General features: G+C 41.6%; 1 protein-coding gene across 1 annotated transcript in view; it reads left to right on the top strand.

Moving 5' to 3' along the window:
* LOC103802766 (rho GTPase-activating protein 20-like) overlaps positions 1-21,654 on the top strand; it is a 49,048-nt gene that overhangs the window by 23,823 nt on the left and 3,571 nt on the right. Inside the window, 9 exon segments of the mRNA XM_009075292.1 lie at positions 1,145-1,294; positions 3,176-3,217; positions 4,158-4,242; positions 6,991-7,068; positions 11,011-11,077; positions 12,089-12,271; positions 16,866-17,044; positions 19,967-20,128; positions 21,543-21,652. Of these exon segments, the coding sequence (XP_009073540.1) occupies positions 1,145-1,294; positions 3,176-3,217; positions 4,158-4,242; positions 6,991-7,068; positions 11,011-11,077; positions 12,089-12,271; positions 16,866-17,044; positions 19,967-20,128; positions 21,543-21,652 (1,056 nt within the window).

Here is a 21,654-nt window from a genome sequence, read left to right as displayed (position 1 = left end):
AGAGAGGTATTAGTTTAGTCTGTCCTAAATCAAATGCTTTGTAAATGAGGCTTATCTCAGAGAAGGTAGTCCATGTGTATCAAAGCTCTAAGAAACTGCTTACCTGGCATATATAATTATAGAGCACTAATCACCATGGTTCCGACACTGTCCCCATCTGCATTTGCACCACACTGGTGAGCTGACGTGCTCTTGCTGGCATGTCCCCTCCGTTTCAGGGAAAAGACACTTTTCCTCCAGCCTTTCCCTGCTGGTCCAGGAGATTCAGGTTATTCAGTCTGCAAGGCTTGAAGTGGCTGTTGAAGTGCTGCAGAGCTGGATAGACCTAGTGAGATTTTACTTGTTTCTCACATAGCACCAGTGCTCACCAATCCTACAAAGGAAGGAGGCTTATAGTAAGAAATCAAGTGGAAGGAAAGAATTGAAACGAAAATGTGAAGTTCTGTAAATTTGACCTTTATAGTTCAGTAGGATGAAATACAGGTAGGGCCAAATTTGTAAAAATTGGGGAAATTATTTATCTTCCTTTAAGATTAGTAAGTACTGTGAGAATGCAAAAAATCCTGGCTTATTCTCCAAGTGATGTGGGCCTAAAGCTACCATGCAGCTAGTTTGTGGAGACTGTATGGTGACCTGTGCTGTAGTTACCACAAATAGCAGTTTGCTGCTTGTTCTTTCTTCAGGATCGCTTCATTTGCTCTGGCCTAGTTGTCACTACTTAAACTCATCATAGTTTTTGACCCTGGGGCTAAGCAATAGAACTACACAGTACCTCCTCAATGGCATTAAAGTCACTGAAAGGAGAGTCAAATACAAGTGGCAATCTTTGCCTCATGGCAAGATTTAGAGAGGAGCTCTAGACATGGACAGAAGTTTTCCTCCAAGGAGAGGGATGTCCAGGGATGCCACAAGCAATCTGTTTATCCCACAAACAAGAAATCTGTTGATCCTATTTAAACAAGAAATTGATATTTTTAAAAATAAAGTTAGCTCTGCTCCAGCCAAAATCAGCATAGCAACCCAATAAAACACTGTTCTCTTTAACTGAAGCTTCTTCAATCCTCCAGTGCAAGTTTTACATGGTGTTTAATCTGCCTTGTTATGTTTTCATGTGCGTGACATACCTGTGAATTTCTGCCAACAGGTCACACTCTCATTTCAAGCTAAAGTGCCAAGCACGTCTCTGTGAGATGTGGACAGCATTTTGTACAGAAGAAGTCTGTGAAGGCAGCACAGACCCAGAGAGGTCCTTCGTTTTGGGCTGGCCCACCACAAACTGTGTGGTAAATTTCAGGTAAGAGTTGAGATATGCTTTATTTACCAAGCTGTTTGAGTGTTGTTAGGGTGACAGTTAATGAGACTATCACAGATTCACTTCAGCACCAGTGAATGTGGGGACCAGAAACCTGCTAATTCTTAAACCAGTTCCTTCTACTACTGTGAGCAAGTCACCCTCCACATCTTCTGTCTCCCTACAAATGGCGCAGTGATACTCATAATTTTAAAAATGGAAAAAATATATGATTTGACAAAGCACTGTCTGTGCTGCAAACTTGCTTAGTGGAAATTATTGTTATTTTTTTGGTATAACTTGACAAATACCTTGTCGAATTAATAAGATGAACTACAAATATTAAACAGCCAGGCGAATGAAAGGATCAAAGACAGTCTCGTAAGACAGTTTTACACAAAAGAACATATATTGGAAATAGCAAAAAACGTACAGTGAAATTCTGACCTTGCCCTATTTCTCTTTTCAATTTAATTGTGCCAGAGAAAATGTCAAAATTCCTCTTAAAGCAGAATCATCTTTGAATTTTAATAGAGAGAAAGATTTTTGATCTGTCTTTGCAGCATTGGCTGTAGGACACATTAGGGCTGTGGAGGTAATTTCAGTGATTATGTTAATTTTAGTCTCAGCAGGAGGGCTCTGTCGTCACTTTGGATGAGGGAGGGCACCATCCCCCTGAAATCCCAGCTGCTTAGCCACAGTAATTTGCCTGGATCTTGGAAATGCATTTTCTTCTTTATCAACAGAGAGCAAAAGCTGAAGTATCCAGCTTAATTTCTATGTCACATTGTCCATACCCAAAGAGAATGCTGTGTACAAACTACTCTCTATTGGGCTGATTGTGCTCTTTATGTTTTTTGCACTTAATAGTCCTGAAACAAAGATGAAATTTTCCATTATTTTCAATTGAACTCTTGCCAATAAACATGAGCTTTGATCTAGAGACAATATGTGATCCTTTATAGCTATCAGAAAGTAGCTGAATAGGAAAGCAATAGCCTCAATCAAAAAACCCAGAGATTTTATAGAAGTGAAATTATTTTATGTCTGGAGGTGCACAGAAAAATCTAAAATGTGCTGTGTGAGTCTGTAGATGCCTTTCCACAGATCTGAAACACCCAAAGCAGAATCATGTTTGTAACATTCATAAAGTGTATTCCCCTCACAGCATCATTCAGGAGGTTTGTAGTTCCCTAAATGCCTGCTCTGAAAATCTGAAGAACTTGATTTGCAAAAGCAGCAGTGGGAATAGCAGTTACTCCATCTGGGACAGGATTTGAGTCTGGAAAGTTGAAGCAAAATTAGGTTAGATTCCTTGAACTATCCTATTATTAGCTACATTTGACTGGACAGTTTTGTATCCTTAAAAGTGTATAAATGAGATAAAGATAAGTGAGATAAGCCTTAAAGTGTCCAAAGTTAAACCCTACTAAGTACAATGAGCTTATGTGTACTTTGTCATGTGCTGATAAAACAAGTAATAAATAAGAAGATAATTAGAACAGTGAAAGTGGAAAGATGTCTGTATACCTGAGGAAATACCCTTAAACTTTTGAATCAAGCTCCTATTTTGAAGTGCCCTCCTCTTCTGTTTGGACTTTAATGTTTAAGAACTCAATGCATTTCCTACTGAGTTCACTGGTAAAGCTTTAACTTCTGTGACAAAAACTGGTAACTAGGGCTTTTGGTCTTTGTGGCAGGCCTTTTAGTTGACTTTGCAGGGAAGCAGACTTTTCATTCAAATTTGGATAAACCTTTTAGGTTTTGTGTGTATTTATAAAATTGCAACCAAGAAACAGTCCGTTCCACTGTGGTTTGTACAAGGACTATTTTGGTATGAGAATGATGACTGGTATGTCCCTGTTTTTACTCTAATTCTTCCAGGTCTGCAGAACAGAAGGAAACATGGCTGTCTTTTTTGCAAAGGTACTTTATTATATGGTCTTTGAAGACACTGAAAACAGTCCCAGTCTAGACCAGTGATTCCAAAGCTGTGATGCCTATGCCATCATGATAGATAAGCTCTTTCAAAGTGATACTGAGAAAAAAGTCCTCAGTTCTTTTCCCTGCAGAAGATGGTGTGTGTCTTCCATGCAACAATCACTATGTGAGGAGGGAATTGCTTCCCTGTGCTCAGCACAAAACTGGCACGATTTCTGTCACATGTTGTTTGGTAGGAGCTTCTGCCACCATTGCTCTAGTTGAGCCTGGAGCTTTTTCCATGGTGATGGCATCTAAGCAAGCTCAGCTCAGGAACCTCTGCTCTAACCTGTCTGCTGCTCATGGCTGTATTTTGGTCTTACAAAACATACCCCAACCTGGAGGATACAGTGGGAGGGTTTGTGTAAATAGAGCTGTCTTATTTCATTGAGAGTTTGGGCAGAAAAACTATCAGTGGTGGTTCTGTTTTCTGATCACTCAGTTCTGCTGGTTGAAGGATCGTTATCTGATTCTTCAGAGTTCCTGGGTTGTTTAAATCATCCTTGCTGGGATGATTTCCAATTCACTCTTCTGTTCAGTCCTCTGAACATGTCTGTACTGATGTAACTGATTCCAGTAGGAGCCTCTAGTGCAGACTGAGGCATCACAATGATGGGTAGTTTTAGCTTGATTTTTTCAATTCACTTTCTTTTTCTTACTCTGATTTCTACAATGAACTTCAATACAACAAGGGCACTACTAGGACCCACAATCAGCATGCCTTCCAGATACTGCTGGATGCTTTCTTGTTCTCAGAGATCTTTCTACTGCAGTACATTTGCAAACAATCTGCTTCTTAGCCAGTTACTGCTTGATTGCTGTTTAAATCATTGTCTTGTTACTTATGTTTGCAGTATTAAAATTTGTTTTGTACTTGTTTTCTCAGTCGAATAAGAGAAGAGAAGGAAAAAGACAATCCTAAAAGCATTCCTCTAACGATAATTGCAAAGGACGTGGGAACTTGTGCATATGTAAGTGCTCTTGAGCTAAACAGGGGTCTAAATCCACAACACCTATGAGTGCTAGTCACCTACAGGTTCTTTGGATATTGATAGGGTTCTGTTGGTTTGCAATCTCCTTTAAGGATCTTGGAAAGACTTGGAATACACAGCTCTGAAATGTTTGTTCCCTGTGTTTAGTACACGATTTCCATTTTAAAGACAGTGTGCTTGGTAAGAAATACTGGTTCTGGCAGACAAACTAAAGACTGTACCGTGTGAAGTCCCAAGAAGCATCTCTAGCGGAACTTATGCATAAGCATCTTCAGAAATGCCAGTACAATGTACCCTTTTTTTGCTTGTATAACTTATCTAAACCCACAGCTGCCTTCATTCAATTCTGCAAAGTTGCAATGTGTTTTATGGTTTATAATGATCTTAAGTCAGTAAAACAGTGTATAAGAACACCCTGAAATTGCCTTAGACATTTTTCGTCAACTAATTGATTTTGATACATTTTTAGGCAAAGAGTAAATGGCAAAGAAAGGTCATCCACAGGGTGATTTGCACCTTTTTGACTAAGTAAATTTTAACCAATTTAAACTAAATTATTGTCTGCAGACAGTTCCATAGGGATGCCCTGGCATTCAGTGATAATCCATCCATTCTTCCTCTGATTTTATGCATTTGTCTTTTCTTTTGAACTGTGCTTGTAACATCTGTATTTCATGCTCAGAACCCTAAAGAGCATGTGCATGGGCAAGAGAAATTTTCACAGAAGGTGGTTTTCATTGGAGGTCTTTGCCCAACAGTGAATCTCCACTTAGAATTCTGTATTTGCATAGGTGTAAGCATAAAGGAGTCTGACTTTTTTTTTCTCAGAAAATCATTATCAAGGTAAACAATAATAGATTTGCCCATTTGCTAAGATAAAAGTTAATAAACAATACCAATAATTGTGACAGTTCAAATGCAGGACTGCAGATCAACATCTGCTCAGGTGTAAAAGCCTATAAATCATTCATGCACTCAGGTGTTGCAGTCTTGTACTAGTGTGTTTGGGGTTTTTTTAAATGTCTTTTCTCCTTAGCTATAATGAGCTCATGTGCCATATATGGTCTCCTGATTCTGACAGTCCTAAAAATGACACAGTCTAGATATTACCAGTAATAAAACAGAGGAGGCACAGATGGAAATTTTATGATGCAAATAGTTCTGTAGCACTGCAGCTCCTGTGATGAAGATGCCCAAGAATTATTTCAACACAAGGCACAAACCAATTTATTATATTCTAGCCAAGAGCAAAACGTATGCAAATGTACTGACCTACTCCTGAGAGCCAGATGTCATTGCTTCAGGCAAATGTTAAATTTTTTATGGTATGAGCGTTCAGATATGTCCTGAAGCAAGATACACAGTATTCTCACGACTTTCCTTTAATTGCCATGGCAGCTTGTTACCGTCAGGGACTCACACAAATGTACAGCTCAGATCTTTTCTACACGCGAAGTGTCAGGGGGTTGTTTCACCTGAACATCTTATAGCCAAATGATATAAAATTGATATGCTGCACAGGTAACAGGGTATTGCAAATTGTCTTGGGACTGGCTGTGAACATTTACATCCCAGCTCTCACCTCCCTTTCTTTGGGCTGTTGGGTGGTTTGTTGCAGTGGGCATGCCTTTGTTCTGCCAAGGCTTTAGTCTGGGCATCCAAAAGCTGTGCCATCTTGTTGATGGAGCCAAGCTAGCATGCATCTAAAAAGGGCTTAGTAACTCGTGCTTGGTGTGTGGGAGTTGCCTGTTGGCTTGGAAGTGAGACCGGTATGGGTATGATGCTGTAAGCAAAAACCACTCTGGACACACTTTCTCCACTTGTTTTTGCCTTTGCAAAAGATGGCAGTGGTTCTGCTGCACTCCATCAGAGGATGGAGTGATTCATGCTAGTGTGTTTGATGCGTAAGAGCAACCCTAGAGCTGATGTACAGAGCATTGCCCAGCTGTATGGGATTAATACTGGTGCCTGGCAGCAGGTGCTGAAATCTCACTCTGGAAAGACTGCCCTGTGGAAAGTGGCACTTTCACTGACACAAGGCTTGGCACTTCATGCTCGTTACCATAGCTATTTAGAAAGTGATGTCTCTGCTGCTCCATGCTTTTCCAGACTGCCAATCAGCATATTCTGGAGGCTGCTGGAGAGGTAGTGTTTTAACTGGATAAAAGATTACCAAGAGGAAGAGCTTCTGGTACTAAGCCAAATCTAGCTTTGAGAAATGTGTATAGAATATGGCAAAAGTTAGAGAGATGAACAGCCTGTGTGTACAATATTTTCTTACCAGGGAGAACTTCAGTTGAAAAGGACAGAAATTATTAATGATTGATATTTCACTGACTTTTTTTTCCAAAGGAAACTTGCATGCTTTTAAATTAATGAAACCATTACATTTCCCTTATGTAGTGTCTAAAGTGCAGTTAGTGGCTCTGTCTTTTTGCATATTTTAATGTGGAAGTCATGTCCCCAGTAATCATGGCACTCTGTCTTTGGATGGAGCTATTGGGAAAGCAGGGGGCAAATACAGAAAGTATGTGACAAAGCAGAGAAATGAAGCCTGGGTTTCAAACAGCTGGACCTTTAGGTACTATAATTTATTTATCAAATAAAATTTTAACAGGATGTTCTCAATTTTTCCAACAATGAATTATGCAGTGCAACTGCACTTCAGATACTCTTTGCAAATTCAAATTTTTAATGCCACTTTCCTCTTCTGTTTTCTGTTCACAGTCAAAAACCCTAACTGTAACCAATGTTGATACAGCAAATGATGTAATTCTGATGGCCCTGCAGCAGCTGGGAATCAACGTAAGTCCTTGCACCAGTTTTAATGAGCCTTTTTGTCATCACTTTTAACAACCAGATCTTCCCTTGCAGTTTTTCTAAGTTTTAGGATACGAACATTAGTTAAATCCTTTGACACAACAATTCAGAGTTGTTGAAGTGAAGCAGGAGTGCTTTGTTAATATACAGACCTCCAGAGATCATCAAGTCCCTCAAAAGTTTTGAGTAAATCTCTCATCCCTGTAATGGATCAGTCATGTTTCAAGTTCAGGTTAGATATTAGGAAGAAGTTTTTGATTGTTAGGATGGTGAGACACTGGAACAAGTTGCCCAGAGAGGTAGTGGCTGCCCCAACCCTGGCAGTGTTCAAAGCCAGGCTGGATGAGGCCTTGAGCGACCTGGCCTGGTGGGGGGGGTCCCTGCCCATGGCAGGGGGGGTTGGACTAGATGATCCTTAAGGTCCATTCCAACGCCTTAACATTCTATGATTTCTCTGATTAAGTTGCTTTAAAATCTGTTTTGTTGGTGCATAAGAGGAGGTACCTGGACACAAGAAGTGAGAGTTTGATAGAGTTCCGTTTGCATACATCAGTGTGAACAGGAAACCTACTGACCTGCCTGTTAGTTGGTTTCAAAATGCGTAAACATGCTCGATTAGCTGTGCCTCCAAACTGCAAGTACAAGCACTGCTCTCAAGTGCCCAAATCAGGTACTCTAAATATCCATAGACCTTTAGTTCTATGTGAGATATGAATGTAACTAAGTGATTGCATGGAATCTGAATGCATCCAATTTAAGCAAAGTCCTGAAACTGTTTTGGAAAAAGGCTTTTACAGGACTTACGATAATGCAGGGTAGCTCACCAAATGATCCCTACCAGATCAAGTACTGCCTCAACTGGCTTCCTTTGCTCTAAACCAGACAAGGTAGTGCCTCAGGTGTAGTAATGAATAGTGCTAGGGACAAGAATTCTGGCTGCCTTATTATGTTTCACAATGTCACTCCAACCAACACCAAGGATCATATAGCAGCTCCTGGATGACAGCTTTTTAGCTGGCCTGTCAGCCTGCTCTCTGAGTAACGAGATTTTTTTTAAAATGTCTTACCCTTGATGCCTATGTTGATCTCATTGCATGGAATCTGAAAAGTCTTTCCATACCAGAGCCCTGAGTGCGAAGAGTCAAATATGACCAAAGTGCCATTCTTGTGCTTCCCTGGGGCTTCTAGACATTCACAACAAAAGTTGGAGTAACCTCAAATTTTGCCTCTCCTAGCATCCATTATCCCTAATTTATACAGGCTTTTAATGCAGGGGTCTATTCTTCTAGCTTGGTATTTCCTGGATGCAGCGATTTCTGTCTGCACATCTTGTATGGCTCAGATATCCCATTTACATTAGGGCTGGGGCTCTGGCCTGAGCTCAGGATCCAGCAGTCCATCCAATTAAGCTAGCTCTGGAGTTCATGGAGGGTTTGCAAGGTGAAAAGGATAAGATGTGAGGTAATATTAGGATTTTAATTGCAGATTGTGTCCCCTAGTCTGCGCCAGAAGTCGTGAGACTGTGCTATATTACAACTACAAGTCTTTATTGTCATGTGCTTTATTTTTAGCCGTTTTTGGGTGCCATTTGCGCTTCCTCATTTTGTGTACAGAAAAAAAAGGAAAATGGTAGTATTCAAAAAGAATACTTTGAGATGAGCAGGAGGGCGAGCTGGTTAGGTTTCAGCTTTGTGTTCTTTTGTATGTATCACAATCAACCCTTTCCTCCTCTTTACATTTTTATTTCAAGTGGAAAAAGAATGAAAGCCATCTGAAAGATGTAAAATCTTGCCTGCAGAATTATTTGTCCAAGTAATATACTACATTTTTCACTGCTTCTTTATAGCATAAAGCCTTTTTTCATTAGAGGCATATCATAAGATTAGCGATAAAATCAAACAAGCCAAATAAATTAAGCTGTAGTCTGCATATCAATCAAACACCCAACCCCCTCGTAGGGTTGTTCTGTGAGGAAGCTTCACCTTATGCACCATTTCATGGTTTTTTATTTGTGTCCAGAGAGAACCACTTGAAAGGAGCTCTATGACTTTTCAATGGCAATTATAAAAACTACATTTCACATATTGTGTGATTAATGGGGCTATTACTTTGGCTGAGTTCACTCTGGTTTAACACATCAGGGCTTTTTCCTCTGTGCTTCCTCTCGTAAAATGACAACTCGCTTGTGCAAAATGGCATTGATCATCTGTTCCAAATTATCAAGTGGGGCAGAAAGAAGGGCCTTGGGTTTCCCAGCTCTGTAAGTACACTTGCTGACTTTTCTGGGACAGTCACATTTATATTGACAAATGGCCTCATAAAGCCCATAAAGGACAGCATTTGCAGTGGGGAGATGAACAGTCTCACTCCTGAAACTGTGCTTGCTAGCTCTTCCCCTTCCTCTGCTTCCCCTTCATGGCAACGAACCCTTTCATATATATATGTAAAAGGAAAAGCAAATACCCTTTCTTGTGCTCCTCAGCTGTATTTATTTGCTCCTGGCTGCTTGCCCTGAGGCATCAGAGATGTCTCCAAAGCCTATTTATTTTCCTTCTGCCCCCTGCTAGCTAACTTAACAGCAGTGCTAATATGGGCCAGAAAGCTCTGTCAGTCAGAGAGCAAACTGTAAAGGCTTTATTGGGTGTATCAGCATTACACTGGGTGCATGCAGCAAGTAGGAAGAGTCTCAAGAGCCTTGGGGACACTGGGTGAAGGTCCAGACAACGCAGGATTGTTGGTAAATCTGTTTAAAAAGAGGTAGGATTTAACTTCAGAGCTATGAGATATTTATCACCTTTTGTAGCCAGAAAAGTTCTAGATTTTAATTATCCTGATTTAGCAGTGTCACTGAAAATGGATTTAAGGTAAAACATATCACTTTTAATGCAGTATATTTATCCACTTGCTATTTCCTTTTGTCCTGAGAATGGTTTACATTAAATGTCCTTCTTTTTATTTCTATGGTCTCACTGTCATATCTGATGTAATTGCTATTCCCTTTCTTCAGTTAAACTGCAACTTGTATATTTATGCTTAAGGCAATATTTAGAATTTTCTTTCAAATCAGAGGTTTCACACAGCTTTTCCCAAAGATGATTACATTCTCCAGTTTTTTGAAAATTGTCTCCTTTGATGTAAATTTATTCTCTCCACTGTACATTTTGAAGAGGGCTCAGCAGTCTTAAAACACCATCCAGCACTCCCAAGCCCTTCAACACAAAAGAGCTGCACAAAAGTGCTGACAGCAGCCCTATAAGGAGATTTTGGGGCAACGCTGAGTGGCAGGATGCCCCTGTGTGCCATCCTTGCCTTGGTGGCATGAGGGTGGGCTCAGATCTGAGGTGAAGGTGCTCCTGCCCCTGCCTTCCAGTGTGGGTCATGGGATGCTGTTTGCTGGTGAGCCTGAGCTCCACCTGCTTACAGGAGATATAGAGAAACTGGAGGGATGGTGGAGCAGAGTTCTCAGATGTGAGGCTTGGGGGTACCTGTGTGCCAGAGGATGGAGCTGAAGGGTCACCTTGGCTCACACAGACTGCCTGCTGTCTGCCACAGGCTCTGCAGCAGACCTCCTCCTCGTGCTGCTTAGCTCCTCGAGGCTGGGTGCTGCTCAGTACCTGCAGGGTGAGGTGGGCTGTGACATCCATCCCTCTGCTTCCAGGAGCAGTGAAAGAATTGAGGAAAATCTCCACATTTTCTGTCAGAAATTATGGGCTCCACCACCACTCACTGCTCAGAGCTGAACTCTGGTCACATAAACCACATTGCAGGGCAGACACAATTCAGAAACTTTGTTGGTGGCAAGTGTGGGCACTGCAAAAATACTTTGGCCCCCGCTGGCAAGGTGCAGATTGTCCTTATATTGTAAGAAACCTTATGTGAATCTGTCCTTAATGGCTGGCAAACTAACTCTTAATTCTGATTTTAAAGGGGTCAGAAAAAGACTACAAGCTGTGGGTGATTTCAGGAAGAGAACACGCTCCTTACCCTCTTATTGGTAAGCTCTTGGCATGGTTTTGTTTTTCAATATTTACTCAGTTTTTAGTGCTGAATGAAGCAAGAAATACAGAGAAGACTGAAATGCATCTTCCCCTTTTCTTGTGTTTTTCCTGTTTTTCCTCTTACTTCCCTTTCACGCAAGTTTGCCTATTTGGGGAGCTAGTCAGATGCTGATCCTTTGTTTTGAAAAGCAATTGTCTGCATGTGTCACTAAGAGGTTGAAAAAGTTCATTTATTTCTGCCCCAGTTTTGCTGCATGAGCCCCAGTCTTTCTGTAGAGCTAACCACAACATTTTAGCATTGCATCCATATTTACTATCTTTAATCCACCAGGTCTTTAGACAGATCTGAAAAATATCTTTCTGGTGGCATTTTTGAAAGTTCCTCCAGAAATGAATTGTCTCTGTGTAGTCCCCAAAGATGCTGGTTAAAGCCAAGCACAGCTCATTTGCATTAGCCCTGTGATTAACGTTTCCTTCCTGTTTCAGCCTCAGACAGGAACCATAATTGTGCCTCGTTTGACTGAGCTGATGACTGTTGCACTTAACATGGAGAGGGAGGGAAGATCACTCTCACACTGGACTTTTTTGTTATTGCATGCTCAGCAAAAATTTGACAGGACTGCTCCCAAAATCTCATTTCTTTCCAGAATGATATGAGCAATCAGTACCTAAATTTTCAGTACCACAGGAAAAGCAGTAGAAAGAGTAAACACTGAATTCAGAAATAGTCGCTTGTATTTTTTCTGTTAGGCTTTTACATGATACAGCTCTAATAGGTCTGATTTTACTTTTACATCTGTTTAACTACACCCAACACAGTAACACTCCCTATCTGCCAGTGTGCGATTTACGCCCGTGTAATATGGAGAAAAGTGTCAATTCTGAGATTACTGAGACAGAAAGTGCTGCGGGCCAGCAAGCAAAATCTGCTTTTCCTCCAGGGCAGATGGAGTTTTGCAAGTCTCCAGTCAATCCAACACAGATTATTACGATTTCTCTTTGAACAGGACATGAATATCCCTTTGGAATTAAAATGAGCCACATTCGTGATGCTATGCCCCATGGATCAAAGCACTGTGCCTGCCCCAGGCAGCTTCAGGGGTCTTTCTTGACGGAGCAGCTGCCCCAGGAGCTGCAGTGCCAGTTTGTGCTGAAGCCAAGCCAAGTGGCCATGTGCCAGCAGCTGAACGGTACGTTGCCCCCCTCACCCCAGCACCATTCACCCACAGCCTGCATGCTTCCCTGGCTCTGCTGTGATGGGGGGGCTGTGCAGAGCGAAGAGGAGCACACAGGTGTACCTGCCAGCTGCACGGGGGATTTTGCAGGGTAGCTCTCCCTGCTTTGAGTGTGCTGTTGCATATGTGTCATCTTCATAAGTTACATTTTGACAAGCTGCCTGTCAGGTGATTGTTCTAAAACCAGCAAAAGAAAGGCAGAATGTCTCCCCTGCAATTTTTTGTCAGTCTATTAACTGAGCTTCTCTCTGTAGCCCTTGCTGTGCTCTGTAGCAAGGCAGAGTGGTTTTACGGTTCAGGAGTCAAGGCTTGACTCCGGCACAGAATTCCCATGCAGCATTTGGCAGCATCCTTTATCTCAACTTAGTACTTAGGACTATACACCTGCCTCACTGGGACACTCAAGCGGCAAAACCTAGACATGTACTTGAGTACCTAGGTGACGTGAGCAAATAGAACTTCTTTATTTCAGTACTCTCTGAGTAAAATTACGAAAATAATATTTTCTTCTGCCTTTGGCCTTGATTCTGCAAATATGTGAGCACCTGCTCTCTGTTTTGCACTGCGTTGTCAATGACACAATGACTGTGCACTGCTCATGATAAAACAAATAAGGAGATCTTTACAGGACTAGGTCATTTGACTTAGGGGAAGGATACATCCCATGGTGTGTTCTTATTGTGCTTAATGCACTGACATACTCAGATCAATTAGGAACTCTGTCCTACTTCACCATTAGTGACCACGTCATAAAAAAATAACATGCCTTCTGTTACCTTGTGCACTCCCCAACAGCTAAGTTCGGATAGAATCCATTTGTAATGTTTTTAGAAATTAAGTATAGTGAAGCTATACCAGTGTCTATTGCAAATTATTCTGGAAATTGATTACATTTTATATAAATTAATTTCCTTTCCACATGCCTTCATCCCACCCCCCTTCCCTGTAATTTGTATCATATATTACTTCATGGCATATTTTAAGAATGAGGCAATCTAGCAAAGGGGTGTAATTAGGTTTACAGGCCCAGCTTTGGCAGCTGGTGTTGACTGGCAAGAGAAAATAGAAATGCAAATCAAGCCTGTAAAGTTCTAATGCAGATGTGTTGTCATCGGTGCTGTGCAAGCCGCAGGAGGGGAGGTGAGGCTGGCTTGGGGCAGCAGAAACCTGGGGCAGCCTGCAGGTCATGCACAGGGACTGTGCTAGATGGGAGAGAGAGGCTTTTAGTCCATTCACCTTTCCCTCTTTCATCAGACAAAACCTTTTAAAGTCATTGACACTGGAACAGGTCACCCAGGGAGGTAGTGGATGCCCCAACCCTGGCAGTGTTCAGAGCCAGGCTTGAGCAATCTGGTCTAGTGGGGAGGTGTCCCTGCCCATGGCAGGGGGGTTGGGACTAGATGATCCTTAAGGATCCAACCCCTAAAATTCTATGACTCTATGATTCTATGTATAGGTCTGACTGCTTGTAGAGCAGGTTATCTCACATACATCGCTGTTCACTGTGCTCTTCCTAACTCCTTCTCACCTGTTTCAGTTTTGGAAAATGGCAAAAGGTACCAGTATGTAAGCCAAGACTATGACCTGGCTTTGGGCTTGTCTTAAGATCAGCAAGACAAAATCTGTGTCGTTGTCATTGGGTAACCACTAGGCACACTGCCACATACTGGGCAAATTTACAGGGAGTGGCATCTGTAACCCCACATTTCACTGCCACATGTGCTATCCTCTCTCGCATCACCTCTCTGCATCAATCACACTGTGCTGGACACACTTTCCCTTCTGGATACCACAAGGGGCAGCTACCCAGGTGCACCAGCATGCCCCATGGTTAGGCAGCAGTGTAGGTGTTGACAGGCAGACATGACTGACAACTGGCTGACATGTCAAATAAGTAGCTGTGTGGACACCAACTATGGTGGTGTAGTTGCCTGCCTGTCCTGGCAGAATGGTTAAAAAAAGTACACGGGAATTTACTCTGTGGATGAACTGGAGCGTTTCTGTTGCCTCTCCTGTAGCCTCTCAGCATGTACCAGGAATGGTCACCTGCCTGTTAAACATAGCCAGTAAGTAGTACTCAGGAGCACATGTCTAAAAAGTGTCATAAATGCTTATTTGCTTAAACTTGAACTTGAAAGAACCAACAGCTGCTAGTAGCTAGTCAGTAATCCAAATTATTGTTTAATTGTCTGTTAAAAGAGAAAGCAAAATTTCAACAAATTAGCCTCAATACATAAGGTCTTTAAAAACTGACAGTTAGAGGTTTGATCAGAAAGGGTGTTATGTTGTTAAATAGATCTGAAGTTTTATTTAGAAGTTTCTGTTTAGTTTCAAGAAGAAATGCCACTTCCATGGCTGGGACACTACCTATGAATAGAAATTCCCTTCATGTAAAATATGAGCAGAAGAGATGGCTGCTGTGAGCTCTGAGCAAAATTTTCCATCAAAGTAGTATTGCTTTTTTTTCTGATTCTGGCCTAGAATAATCCATCAGGGCAAGGTCCTAAGGTTTTTGTATGGAAGTACTTCTGCAGAGCAGCAATTGGCATCTGTGTTGGCTGAAAGGAGCCTCGGCTTCTCCTAGTATTGTAACTTTGCACAGGTTTAAGGAAATAAAGTGTATGTCCTCCCCTTCTCATCTGCTCTTTGGCTTAAGACTTCTCAACCCCCTTAAAAAGGGGATGTGAAAAGGATGAGTTTTCCTGTTGTTCAGTGAATGCTAGTTTTGTAAGTGACATGGCATTTTGTTGAGTTGTTGGTTTCTGCCCTGATGTGCTGAAGAGCACTGGTTAAGATTTCTTTCCTCTCCCAGGAGAGAGCTGCAGTTAGTTACAATTACCCCTTGCTCACAGTTTAAGCCGTGGCTTTTAAGAGGGGAGCAAACAGTAAGAGACTAAGAAAAGTTCCTAATTTTAAGACTGTTTTTTATTCACTTCTGCTATTCCTTGTTCTCCAAAATAGCATCTTTTCTTAGTTTTTACTTCCACTAAGATTTACAGGGTTGACAGAAAAAAGCACCAGTATGTGTTTGCCATTGTGTGACTAGAACTCCAGATGAAGCAAACCTTATTCATGTGCTAATCTCCAGCTCATCTGAAAGAAAAAAATGTAATTTTGTAAGTTATAAATTAGTTATGTTCTCTCAAAATATCACGTGTCAAGTAAAGCCTTAGACGCTGCCAGACTTATATGTCTTGAAGCTTTGGATTGCTTAAAATGTATATCCTCATTATTTTTTATAAAAAGAATTTTTCATCAGACTTTTGCATTCATATGTTCACCTTTTGAGTTAAACTGTAACTTTTCATCCTGTAAGTCTGCAATGAAAAGACTTCCACCCATTCCCAAAGGCAACATGATCTGGAATGGAATGACGTATAATGAAAATCACTATTTGGGCTAAAAACTCAGTTGTAGTAAAGTATAGGAGAGAATACAGTATTGGACAGAAAAATCTGGTGTTGTGCCACAATCCTCAATTCTGCAAGCCTTGCCTCTGGCCTCCACAACAGCTGAAAGTAAAATGTTTGACTAGGTGGAAGAACCAGCTAATAGAAAAGTATATAGGGTAAATGAGCAGCTAAGTCAATGCTGATTGGCTTTGAAAACACCTAGAAGAGGAAAAACATACCAGAATAAGGGGTTTTGTTCAATTAGCGCTTTATCATAAACAGTCCCCACTCCTCCTTAGCAGTAGCCCATCCTATTAAGATGACTTTTCACCGGCTGATGTTGAGAAAGGTCATATGAAAAAAAAACCTTTTTCATATCCCAATACCAGTATTTCCTTTTCTATACACTGGAAATAAGAACTTCAATTAGTGGTGCTCTCTCAATATCTCATGAAATGTGTTAAATAAGTGAAGATGAGCAGAGCCCATTAGGATGTTGGCAGCATGCTGAAATGTCATCTGGAAGGCATTGATTACAGGGTAGGCACCATCCCTGGGCCATGGCCAGCAAGTGCTTGGAGTGAGTGCCTAATGATAATGCTTGTGTTGTGGAGAAGAGAGCAAAGGCAGTGGCTTTTCCTGGTCTGAAAATGTCTCACCCCATTAGTTGATGCTCTGGTGTCACTTGTGGGGAGAGTGGTTGCTCTCCCTCATTGGAACTAGGATGCTTCTGGACAGCAAACCAAGGTGAGGGCAATGGAGACCTTCTTTTCCAAAGGTCTGTGGTTTTGCACCTGTGGGTAGAAAATGAGTTATTTAGCAGAGTCCAGCTCTGTGTGAAGTCAGCAGGCTGAGGTTTGCCCTCCTACACTTAGCAGTGAGTGCTGGCACTGTGGTCCAGCAGTGCAGTGCAGACCCTGGTGATCCTCATAAGAGCATGCATAAGGCAACACACTACACACACACACACACACACACACACACACACACACACACACAGAGGTATGTGCATGGTGGATTAGGCTTAGCTGGATGTCAAGGAGTTGGTTGAGTTCATGACATTTTTTCCTTTGAAACCATAGCAACCACCAAAAAACAAATACTGGAATTAGAATTGAAATGCATTTCTTCTAATAAACACCTTTCTCTTTCCCCAGACTTAAGCCAGAAGTCATTTAAAAGGAAAAGATCTATCATAAGTTGGGCTTTTTGGCGTGGCCCAGGCACTCCCTTGGACAATGCACCTCTCTCCCCAACAACTGCTGCTCCTGGGAAGCTCTTTGGCCTCTTGCTAACAACCATCTGTGAGGATGACAACCTGCCCAAACCCCTCTTGGTGAGTCCCAAGCTCAGGGTTGGGTCTGACAGTGGTGGAATTTCTTTGCTTAGTAAATGAGAACATGTTTGTAAATGGGACATTGAAATTACCCAAGCAAAGAAACCAGAAAGGTTTCCAGAAGGAAACCTCATTTGTGGTTCTCAGCAAGAACTTTGGTTTTTAACATATGCTGTGGTCAGGCCTAGTTAATAACAGCTTGAGAAATGTATGTGATCAGCCTGCTGCTCTGGGCTATTTCTTCTTTATAGCCCATGCTGTAAGGCTGGTTCCCTAATGCTCACTTACGCAGTGTAAATATATGCCACATTCACACACACTTTTTAAACCACTCCCAAGATCTCTGTAAAATCCCCAACTCCATAAATGTGTCATCTACTGTCCCATATAGACAGCCCACGCATACATAAAAATGCCACCTGCCCATAACTAGACAGTTTCAGAGCCTTTCTTGAAGGCATTCGAGGGCAAGCACTCTGAGTCCTCATTTTTAATCTGACAGCACCACTGCAAGAATAGGTGGGAATGTGGGGGCTGCAGGAGCATCTTTTCATCCTGCCTTGAGAGAGCTCTGGTGCTGTGGGTGCTCCCAAAACCAGTCTAGGAATGTGAAAGAGGTTGTCTTAGAGCCCACTCCTAGGCATAATTAAGGCACATATGTGGCATTTTTGGTCAGAACTGAGGGCTGTTGTCGATGCAGCAGTTGAAGCATTTACAGAGGGGGAGTGAGCCCTGCTTCCTAACTGTCCAACTTTTGGCTGGAAGAACTTGCCAGAACCCCACTGAAATCACTAGGGTTATACTAGTTTACAGGAAGAAATATTTTATCTTCTAAGCTTGTGCTTGATGTGCTGCTTTATCACTGCCTAAATAGTAAATCATACCAGGACTTTTCAGGTCTTTTAATAGTGTGAGCTTGTTATTTTCTTTTGAAGGAAAAGTGTGTATTTTTATAATTTAGGTTGTTTAAATAAGGCCTCCAGAGATGAACTCTGTAAGAATACAATCACCTGATCACTCATTCTCTCTGTTTCAGACATGAGCCAATGCTGCATTTCAGAAATTTCTCCAAAACATAAATATGAGTAAATTTTTATCTGAAAAAATCCCCAGAGTTACAAAGCATAGAATCAGTAGTTGGTAGTCTCTGCGCTTTGACTCTTAGACATTGTGTTTATGCCACAAAATACAGCTCACTTCTGAATTCATGCAGTATCCCTGGAGAATGGAATACTGGGAGACTGTGTGGGATTTACCTGCAAGAGAAGGAAAATACCAGGGATGAATGCTGCAGGCATGTTTGATATCTCTGCTTCAGAGCTTCAAACTTGCTTTCACAGCAGAAGGGCTCTCTTTTAGCCATTGCCACACTGAATTGTCTTGCACCCTTAGCTTCATTCATGTAATTTTGTGTGAGTTTGATAGCTTAACACAGGCTTCTCATTTTTATCTTGTGGGTATTTTGTTAAAAATACATTTTCAAAGCTTTTGTCCATGTGCTAATATCCTGTGCTGTGGGACTCAGGCTGTTTTGACGTCAGAGTTCTAAATTCTTGCAAAGAAAAGGAAAATGCTGGCCCAAGTCCTGCTGCTATGAAGGTGTTCCTTCAAAGCATCTGCATTTACATGAATTCTTTGCCTTCAGCTTCTGCAAGAGTGAGAAAGAAACGTTACAGAAGAAAAGCAAAAGTAATAGTTTCCATTAGACTTACTCTCGCTGCTGTAGATCAGGAGGACCTACCTTACAGCCTAGATTAGGAAAGTCCCCAAGCCCCATTCCTTAGCCATTCCTAAGGAGTTTAATGATGATGGACTCTCCCCCAGTGTCCCTTTTCTTGCCTTCTCTTTTGATATCTTGGTCCTCAGACCACTGTGTGCATACACATAATCCCAGAGACTGTCTGCATGTGTTTCTCCTTTGGAAGAGATAAACATGGCAAATTCCACATAATTTGGAGCAGACCTGCAAGAGATGACCAGCACATCTGAGAGATGACCCGCAGGAGACTGCAGAGAATTAAGCACCTGGCAAATACCATATACATATTACATCAGGAGAAGTTTCAGCATTTCCTTATCTGCTTGTTTCCCTCTCTTACTTAGCATAAGAAATCAGTCCCTCCTGTTATTTGGAAAGCTGGGCAGCAATCTGCTTGTTTTCCCTTTCCTTTTAAATATCTCATGTACTAAGCTGTCTACTTGTTTAATCCTTTGCACCCTCATTGGCTTCAGGAGAGCAAAGCTTTATCCCCCACTGGGTGACCTCTCAGGTGGGAGCACCTTGCCCCAGAGGTCCCACTAACAGCCCTGAGCTCTTTGCAGAGTATGATACCACTCACAAGCAGTAAAGGGGGTAAAAACTTGACTCTGATCTGCTGTAGAAGTGCAGATAGATATTAACAAATAAAGCACTTTCCACTTTAGGTAAAACTCTCATTTTTTTTCAGACATCAGGCATGAAGCAGATGTCTTTATCTCTGGTTGGTGATAATATTGACCACACTGATGAGCAGTGAGGGTCTCATATCTTCCTGCAAAGCGGTGTCTGGCTGAGGCCCCTGTCAGATGCAGAGTTTTGGATTAGGTAGACCACTCTCCTTTTCCCATACCACAGTGTTATATATTTAAATGACTTGGCTGAAACTTGCATGAGACCTGGAAGATCATGCAGGAAGTTCGTGCTCAGCAGTGGCAGCACAGTATTTCTGAGGGAATGTTTTCCAAAATGAGAGCTCCAGATCACAGCTTTGCTGTGCAGTTTGGCATGGTTTGGAGGGTGAGCCTTAACTTGTGTTTGATTTCTGTGCTTTTTTAGAACTCAAAGGTTTTCAGCTGTGGCAAAAGTAGCAAAAATGCATTTTAATACACTGGACAATAAAATATATTTATGAGAAATTCTTTCTGCCTTTCAATTTTGTTTAGGACATGCTTTCCCTCCTTTACCAAGAGGGCCCTTCCACCAAGGGTATTTTCAGACGCTCTGGAAGTGCAAAAATCTTTAAAGAGCTCAAGGAGAAGCTTGATTCAGGCACTGAAGTAGACCTAGCCTGTGAATCCATATTTGTGACAGCATCTTTATTAAAGGTATGTGAAGAATGTCCCTTTTTCCCTTTAGGGGTGAGAGCAGCACAGATCCTGGGCACAAGCAAGTAGGGCTTTTCTCCAGGGACAGCCCCAAAGTGGAATTGGTGGATTGAATTCAGAAAAATGGACTGGCACACTAGCATTGTAAGGATCTCCAAAAGGGTTTTGCCACTGAATTAGGATGGGGAAGAGGACTAGCCAGCTTGTTTTGCTGCCAGCTTCCCTGAGTTCTCTGCTGCAACCTGGTCCTGTTACTCTCTTTATCTCTGTATACAAAATACTAAAAAGGCATGTTTGCAGACCTGTTTCCTTACACATCAGTAATAGCCTACACTACAGACCCAAGCAGGTTTATAGTGTTGTCATAAATATTTGGATTATTTTTCCCATGCATTATCTTTTCTTACAGTCTTGTTTGTCAACAAGTATGTTCCTTTTGCAAGAGGTCATCACAAACCTTCAGTAGAATTTCAGCTACAAGGAGGATCAGCATATTTCTTTTCACATTTTAGTACAGTGCATCTGTTCATGTGTAGTTTTTGCTTAGAAGAAATAGTAATCTCCATCCTCAAGCAAGCACTGCTTTGGTGGAATATTTTTATTACAGAAAGCCATTCCTCTTCCTACCATGTGAGAGGTTTTCATGAGTGAGATTTACACAATTATTTTCCTACTGGTGGATTTAGGATGTGCATGTAGGGCAGGACAGCTGCACTGTGCCTTGGGCTGGTGTGCAGTACTCATCCCACGGGATCAGTTTCACCAGGGGCAATTGCTTAGCACTTACAACAGTGAAGGGTTACCACATAAGAGCAAATGTGTGTTATTAATGTGTGTTACAGCTTCATTTACCCTAGCTTGTTTGGGAAGCTAAGGTTTGAGCTTCTTCCTAAACTGCAGCAGTCTCCCTGCCAGTGGTTGAGGTATTAGGAAAGAGAAGCAGCAAGACTATCCATACTTACACTACACCCAGTAGTGTAAGTATTCATTACCAAAAGGGAGTGATTAGGGGAAGGAAGGTAGGGATGCTTTGGAGTGGTTATGATCTGGAGGTATTTGAGTTAAGGAGAAGATACAGGGACTGCAGATGAAGTTAAATGATGAGTAAAGACAGACATTATGCAACACCAAAATAACTGGTCTCACTGCAGATTTTTTAGTTCAGCAAGGTCAGATTAAGCATCCCAATGCCTTTATTTTGACAGGAAAGGGTGAGGAAAAGGCAGGGAAATATTCACTTTAAGCATAATCCAAAATATTTCTGTATCTCAGATGATTTTCTGCTGGTTTTGGTTGCTGTGTGTAACGATATACTTGTCAGTGAGGGCCATCCCACGGATACATCATCCTATTCCTCCTGCTTCACGTGCTCCAGAACAGCTCTTCACATGTTTTGTTCTTTTCTCTTGATAAGGATTTTCTTCGCAACATCCCAGGCAGTATTTTGTCATCCCAGCTGTGTGATAAGTGGGTTTCTGTGATGGATCAAGGAAATAATGAAGAGAAGATAAAAAGCATCCAAAGGT

Source organism: Acanthisitta chloris, unplaced genomic scaffold (genome assembly GCF_000695815.1).
Source record: "Acanthisitta chloris isolate BGI_N310 unplaced genomic scaffold, ASM69581v1 scaffold1510, whole genome shotgun sequence".
Taxonomy (NCBI): domain Eukaryota; kingdom Metazoa; phylum Chordata; class Aves; order Passeriformes; family Acanthisittidae; genus Acanthisitta; species Acanthisitta chloris.
Note: the sequence above shows the minus strand (reverse complement) of the source record. Positions and strands in the feature narration are given on the sequence as shown.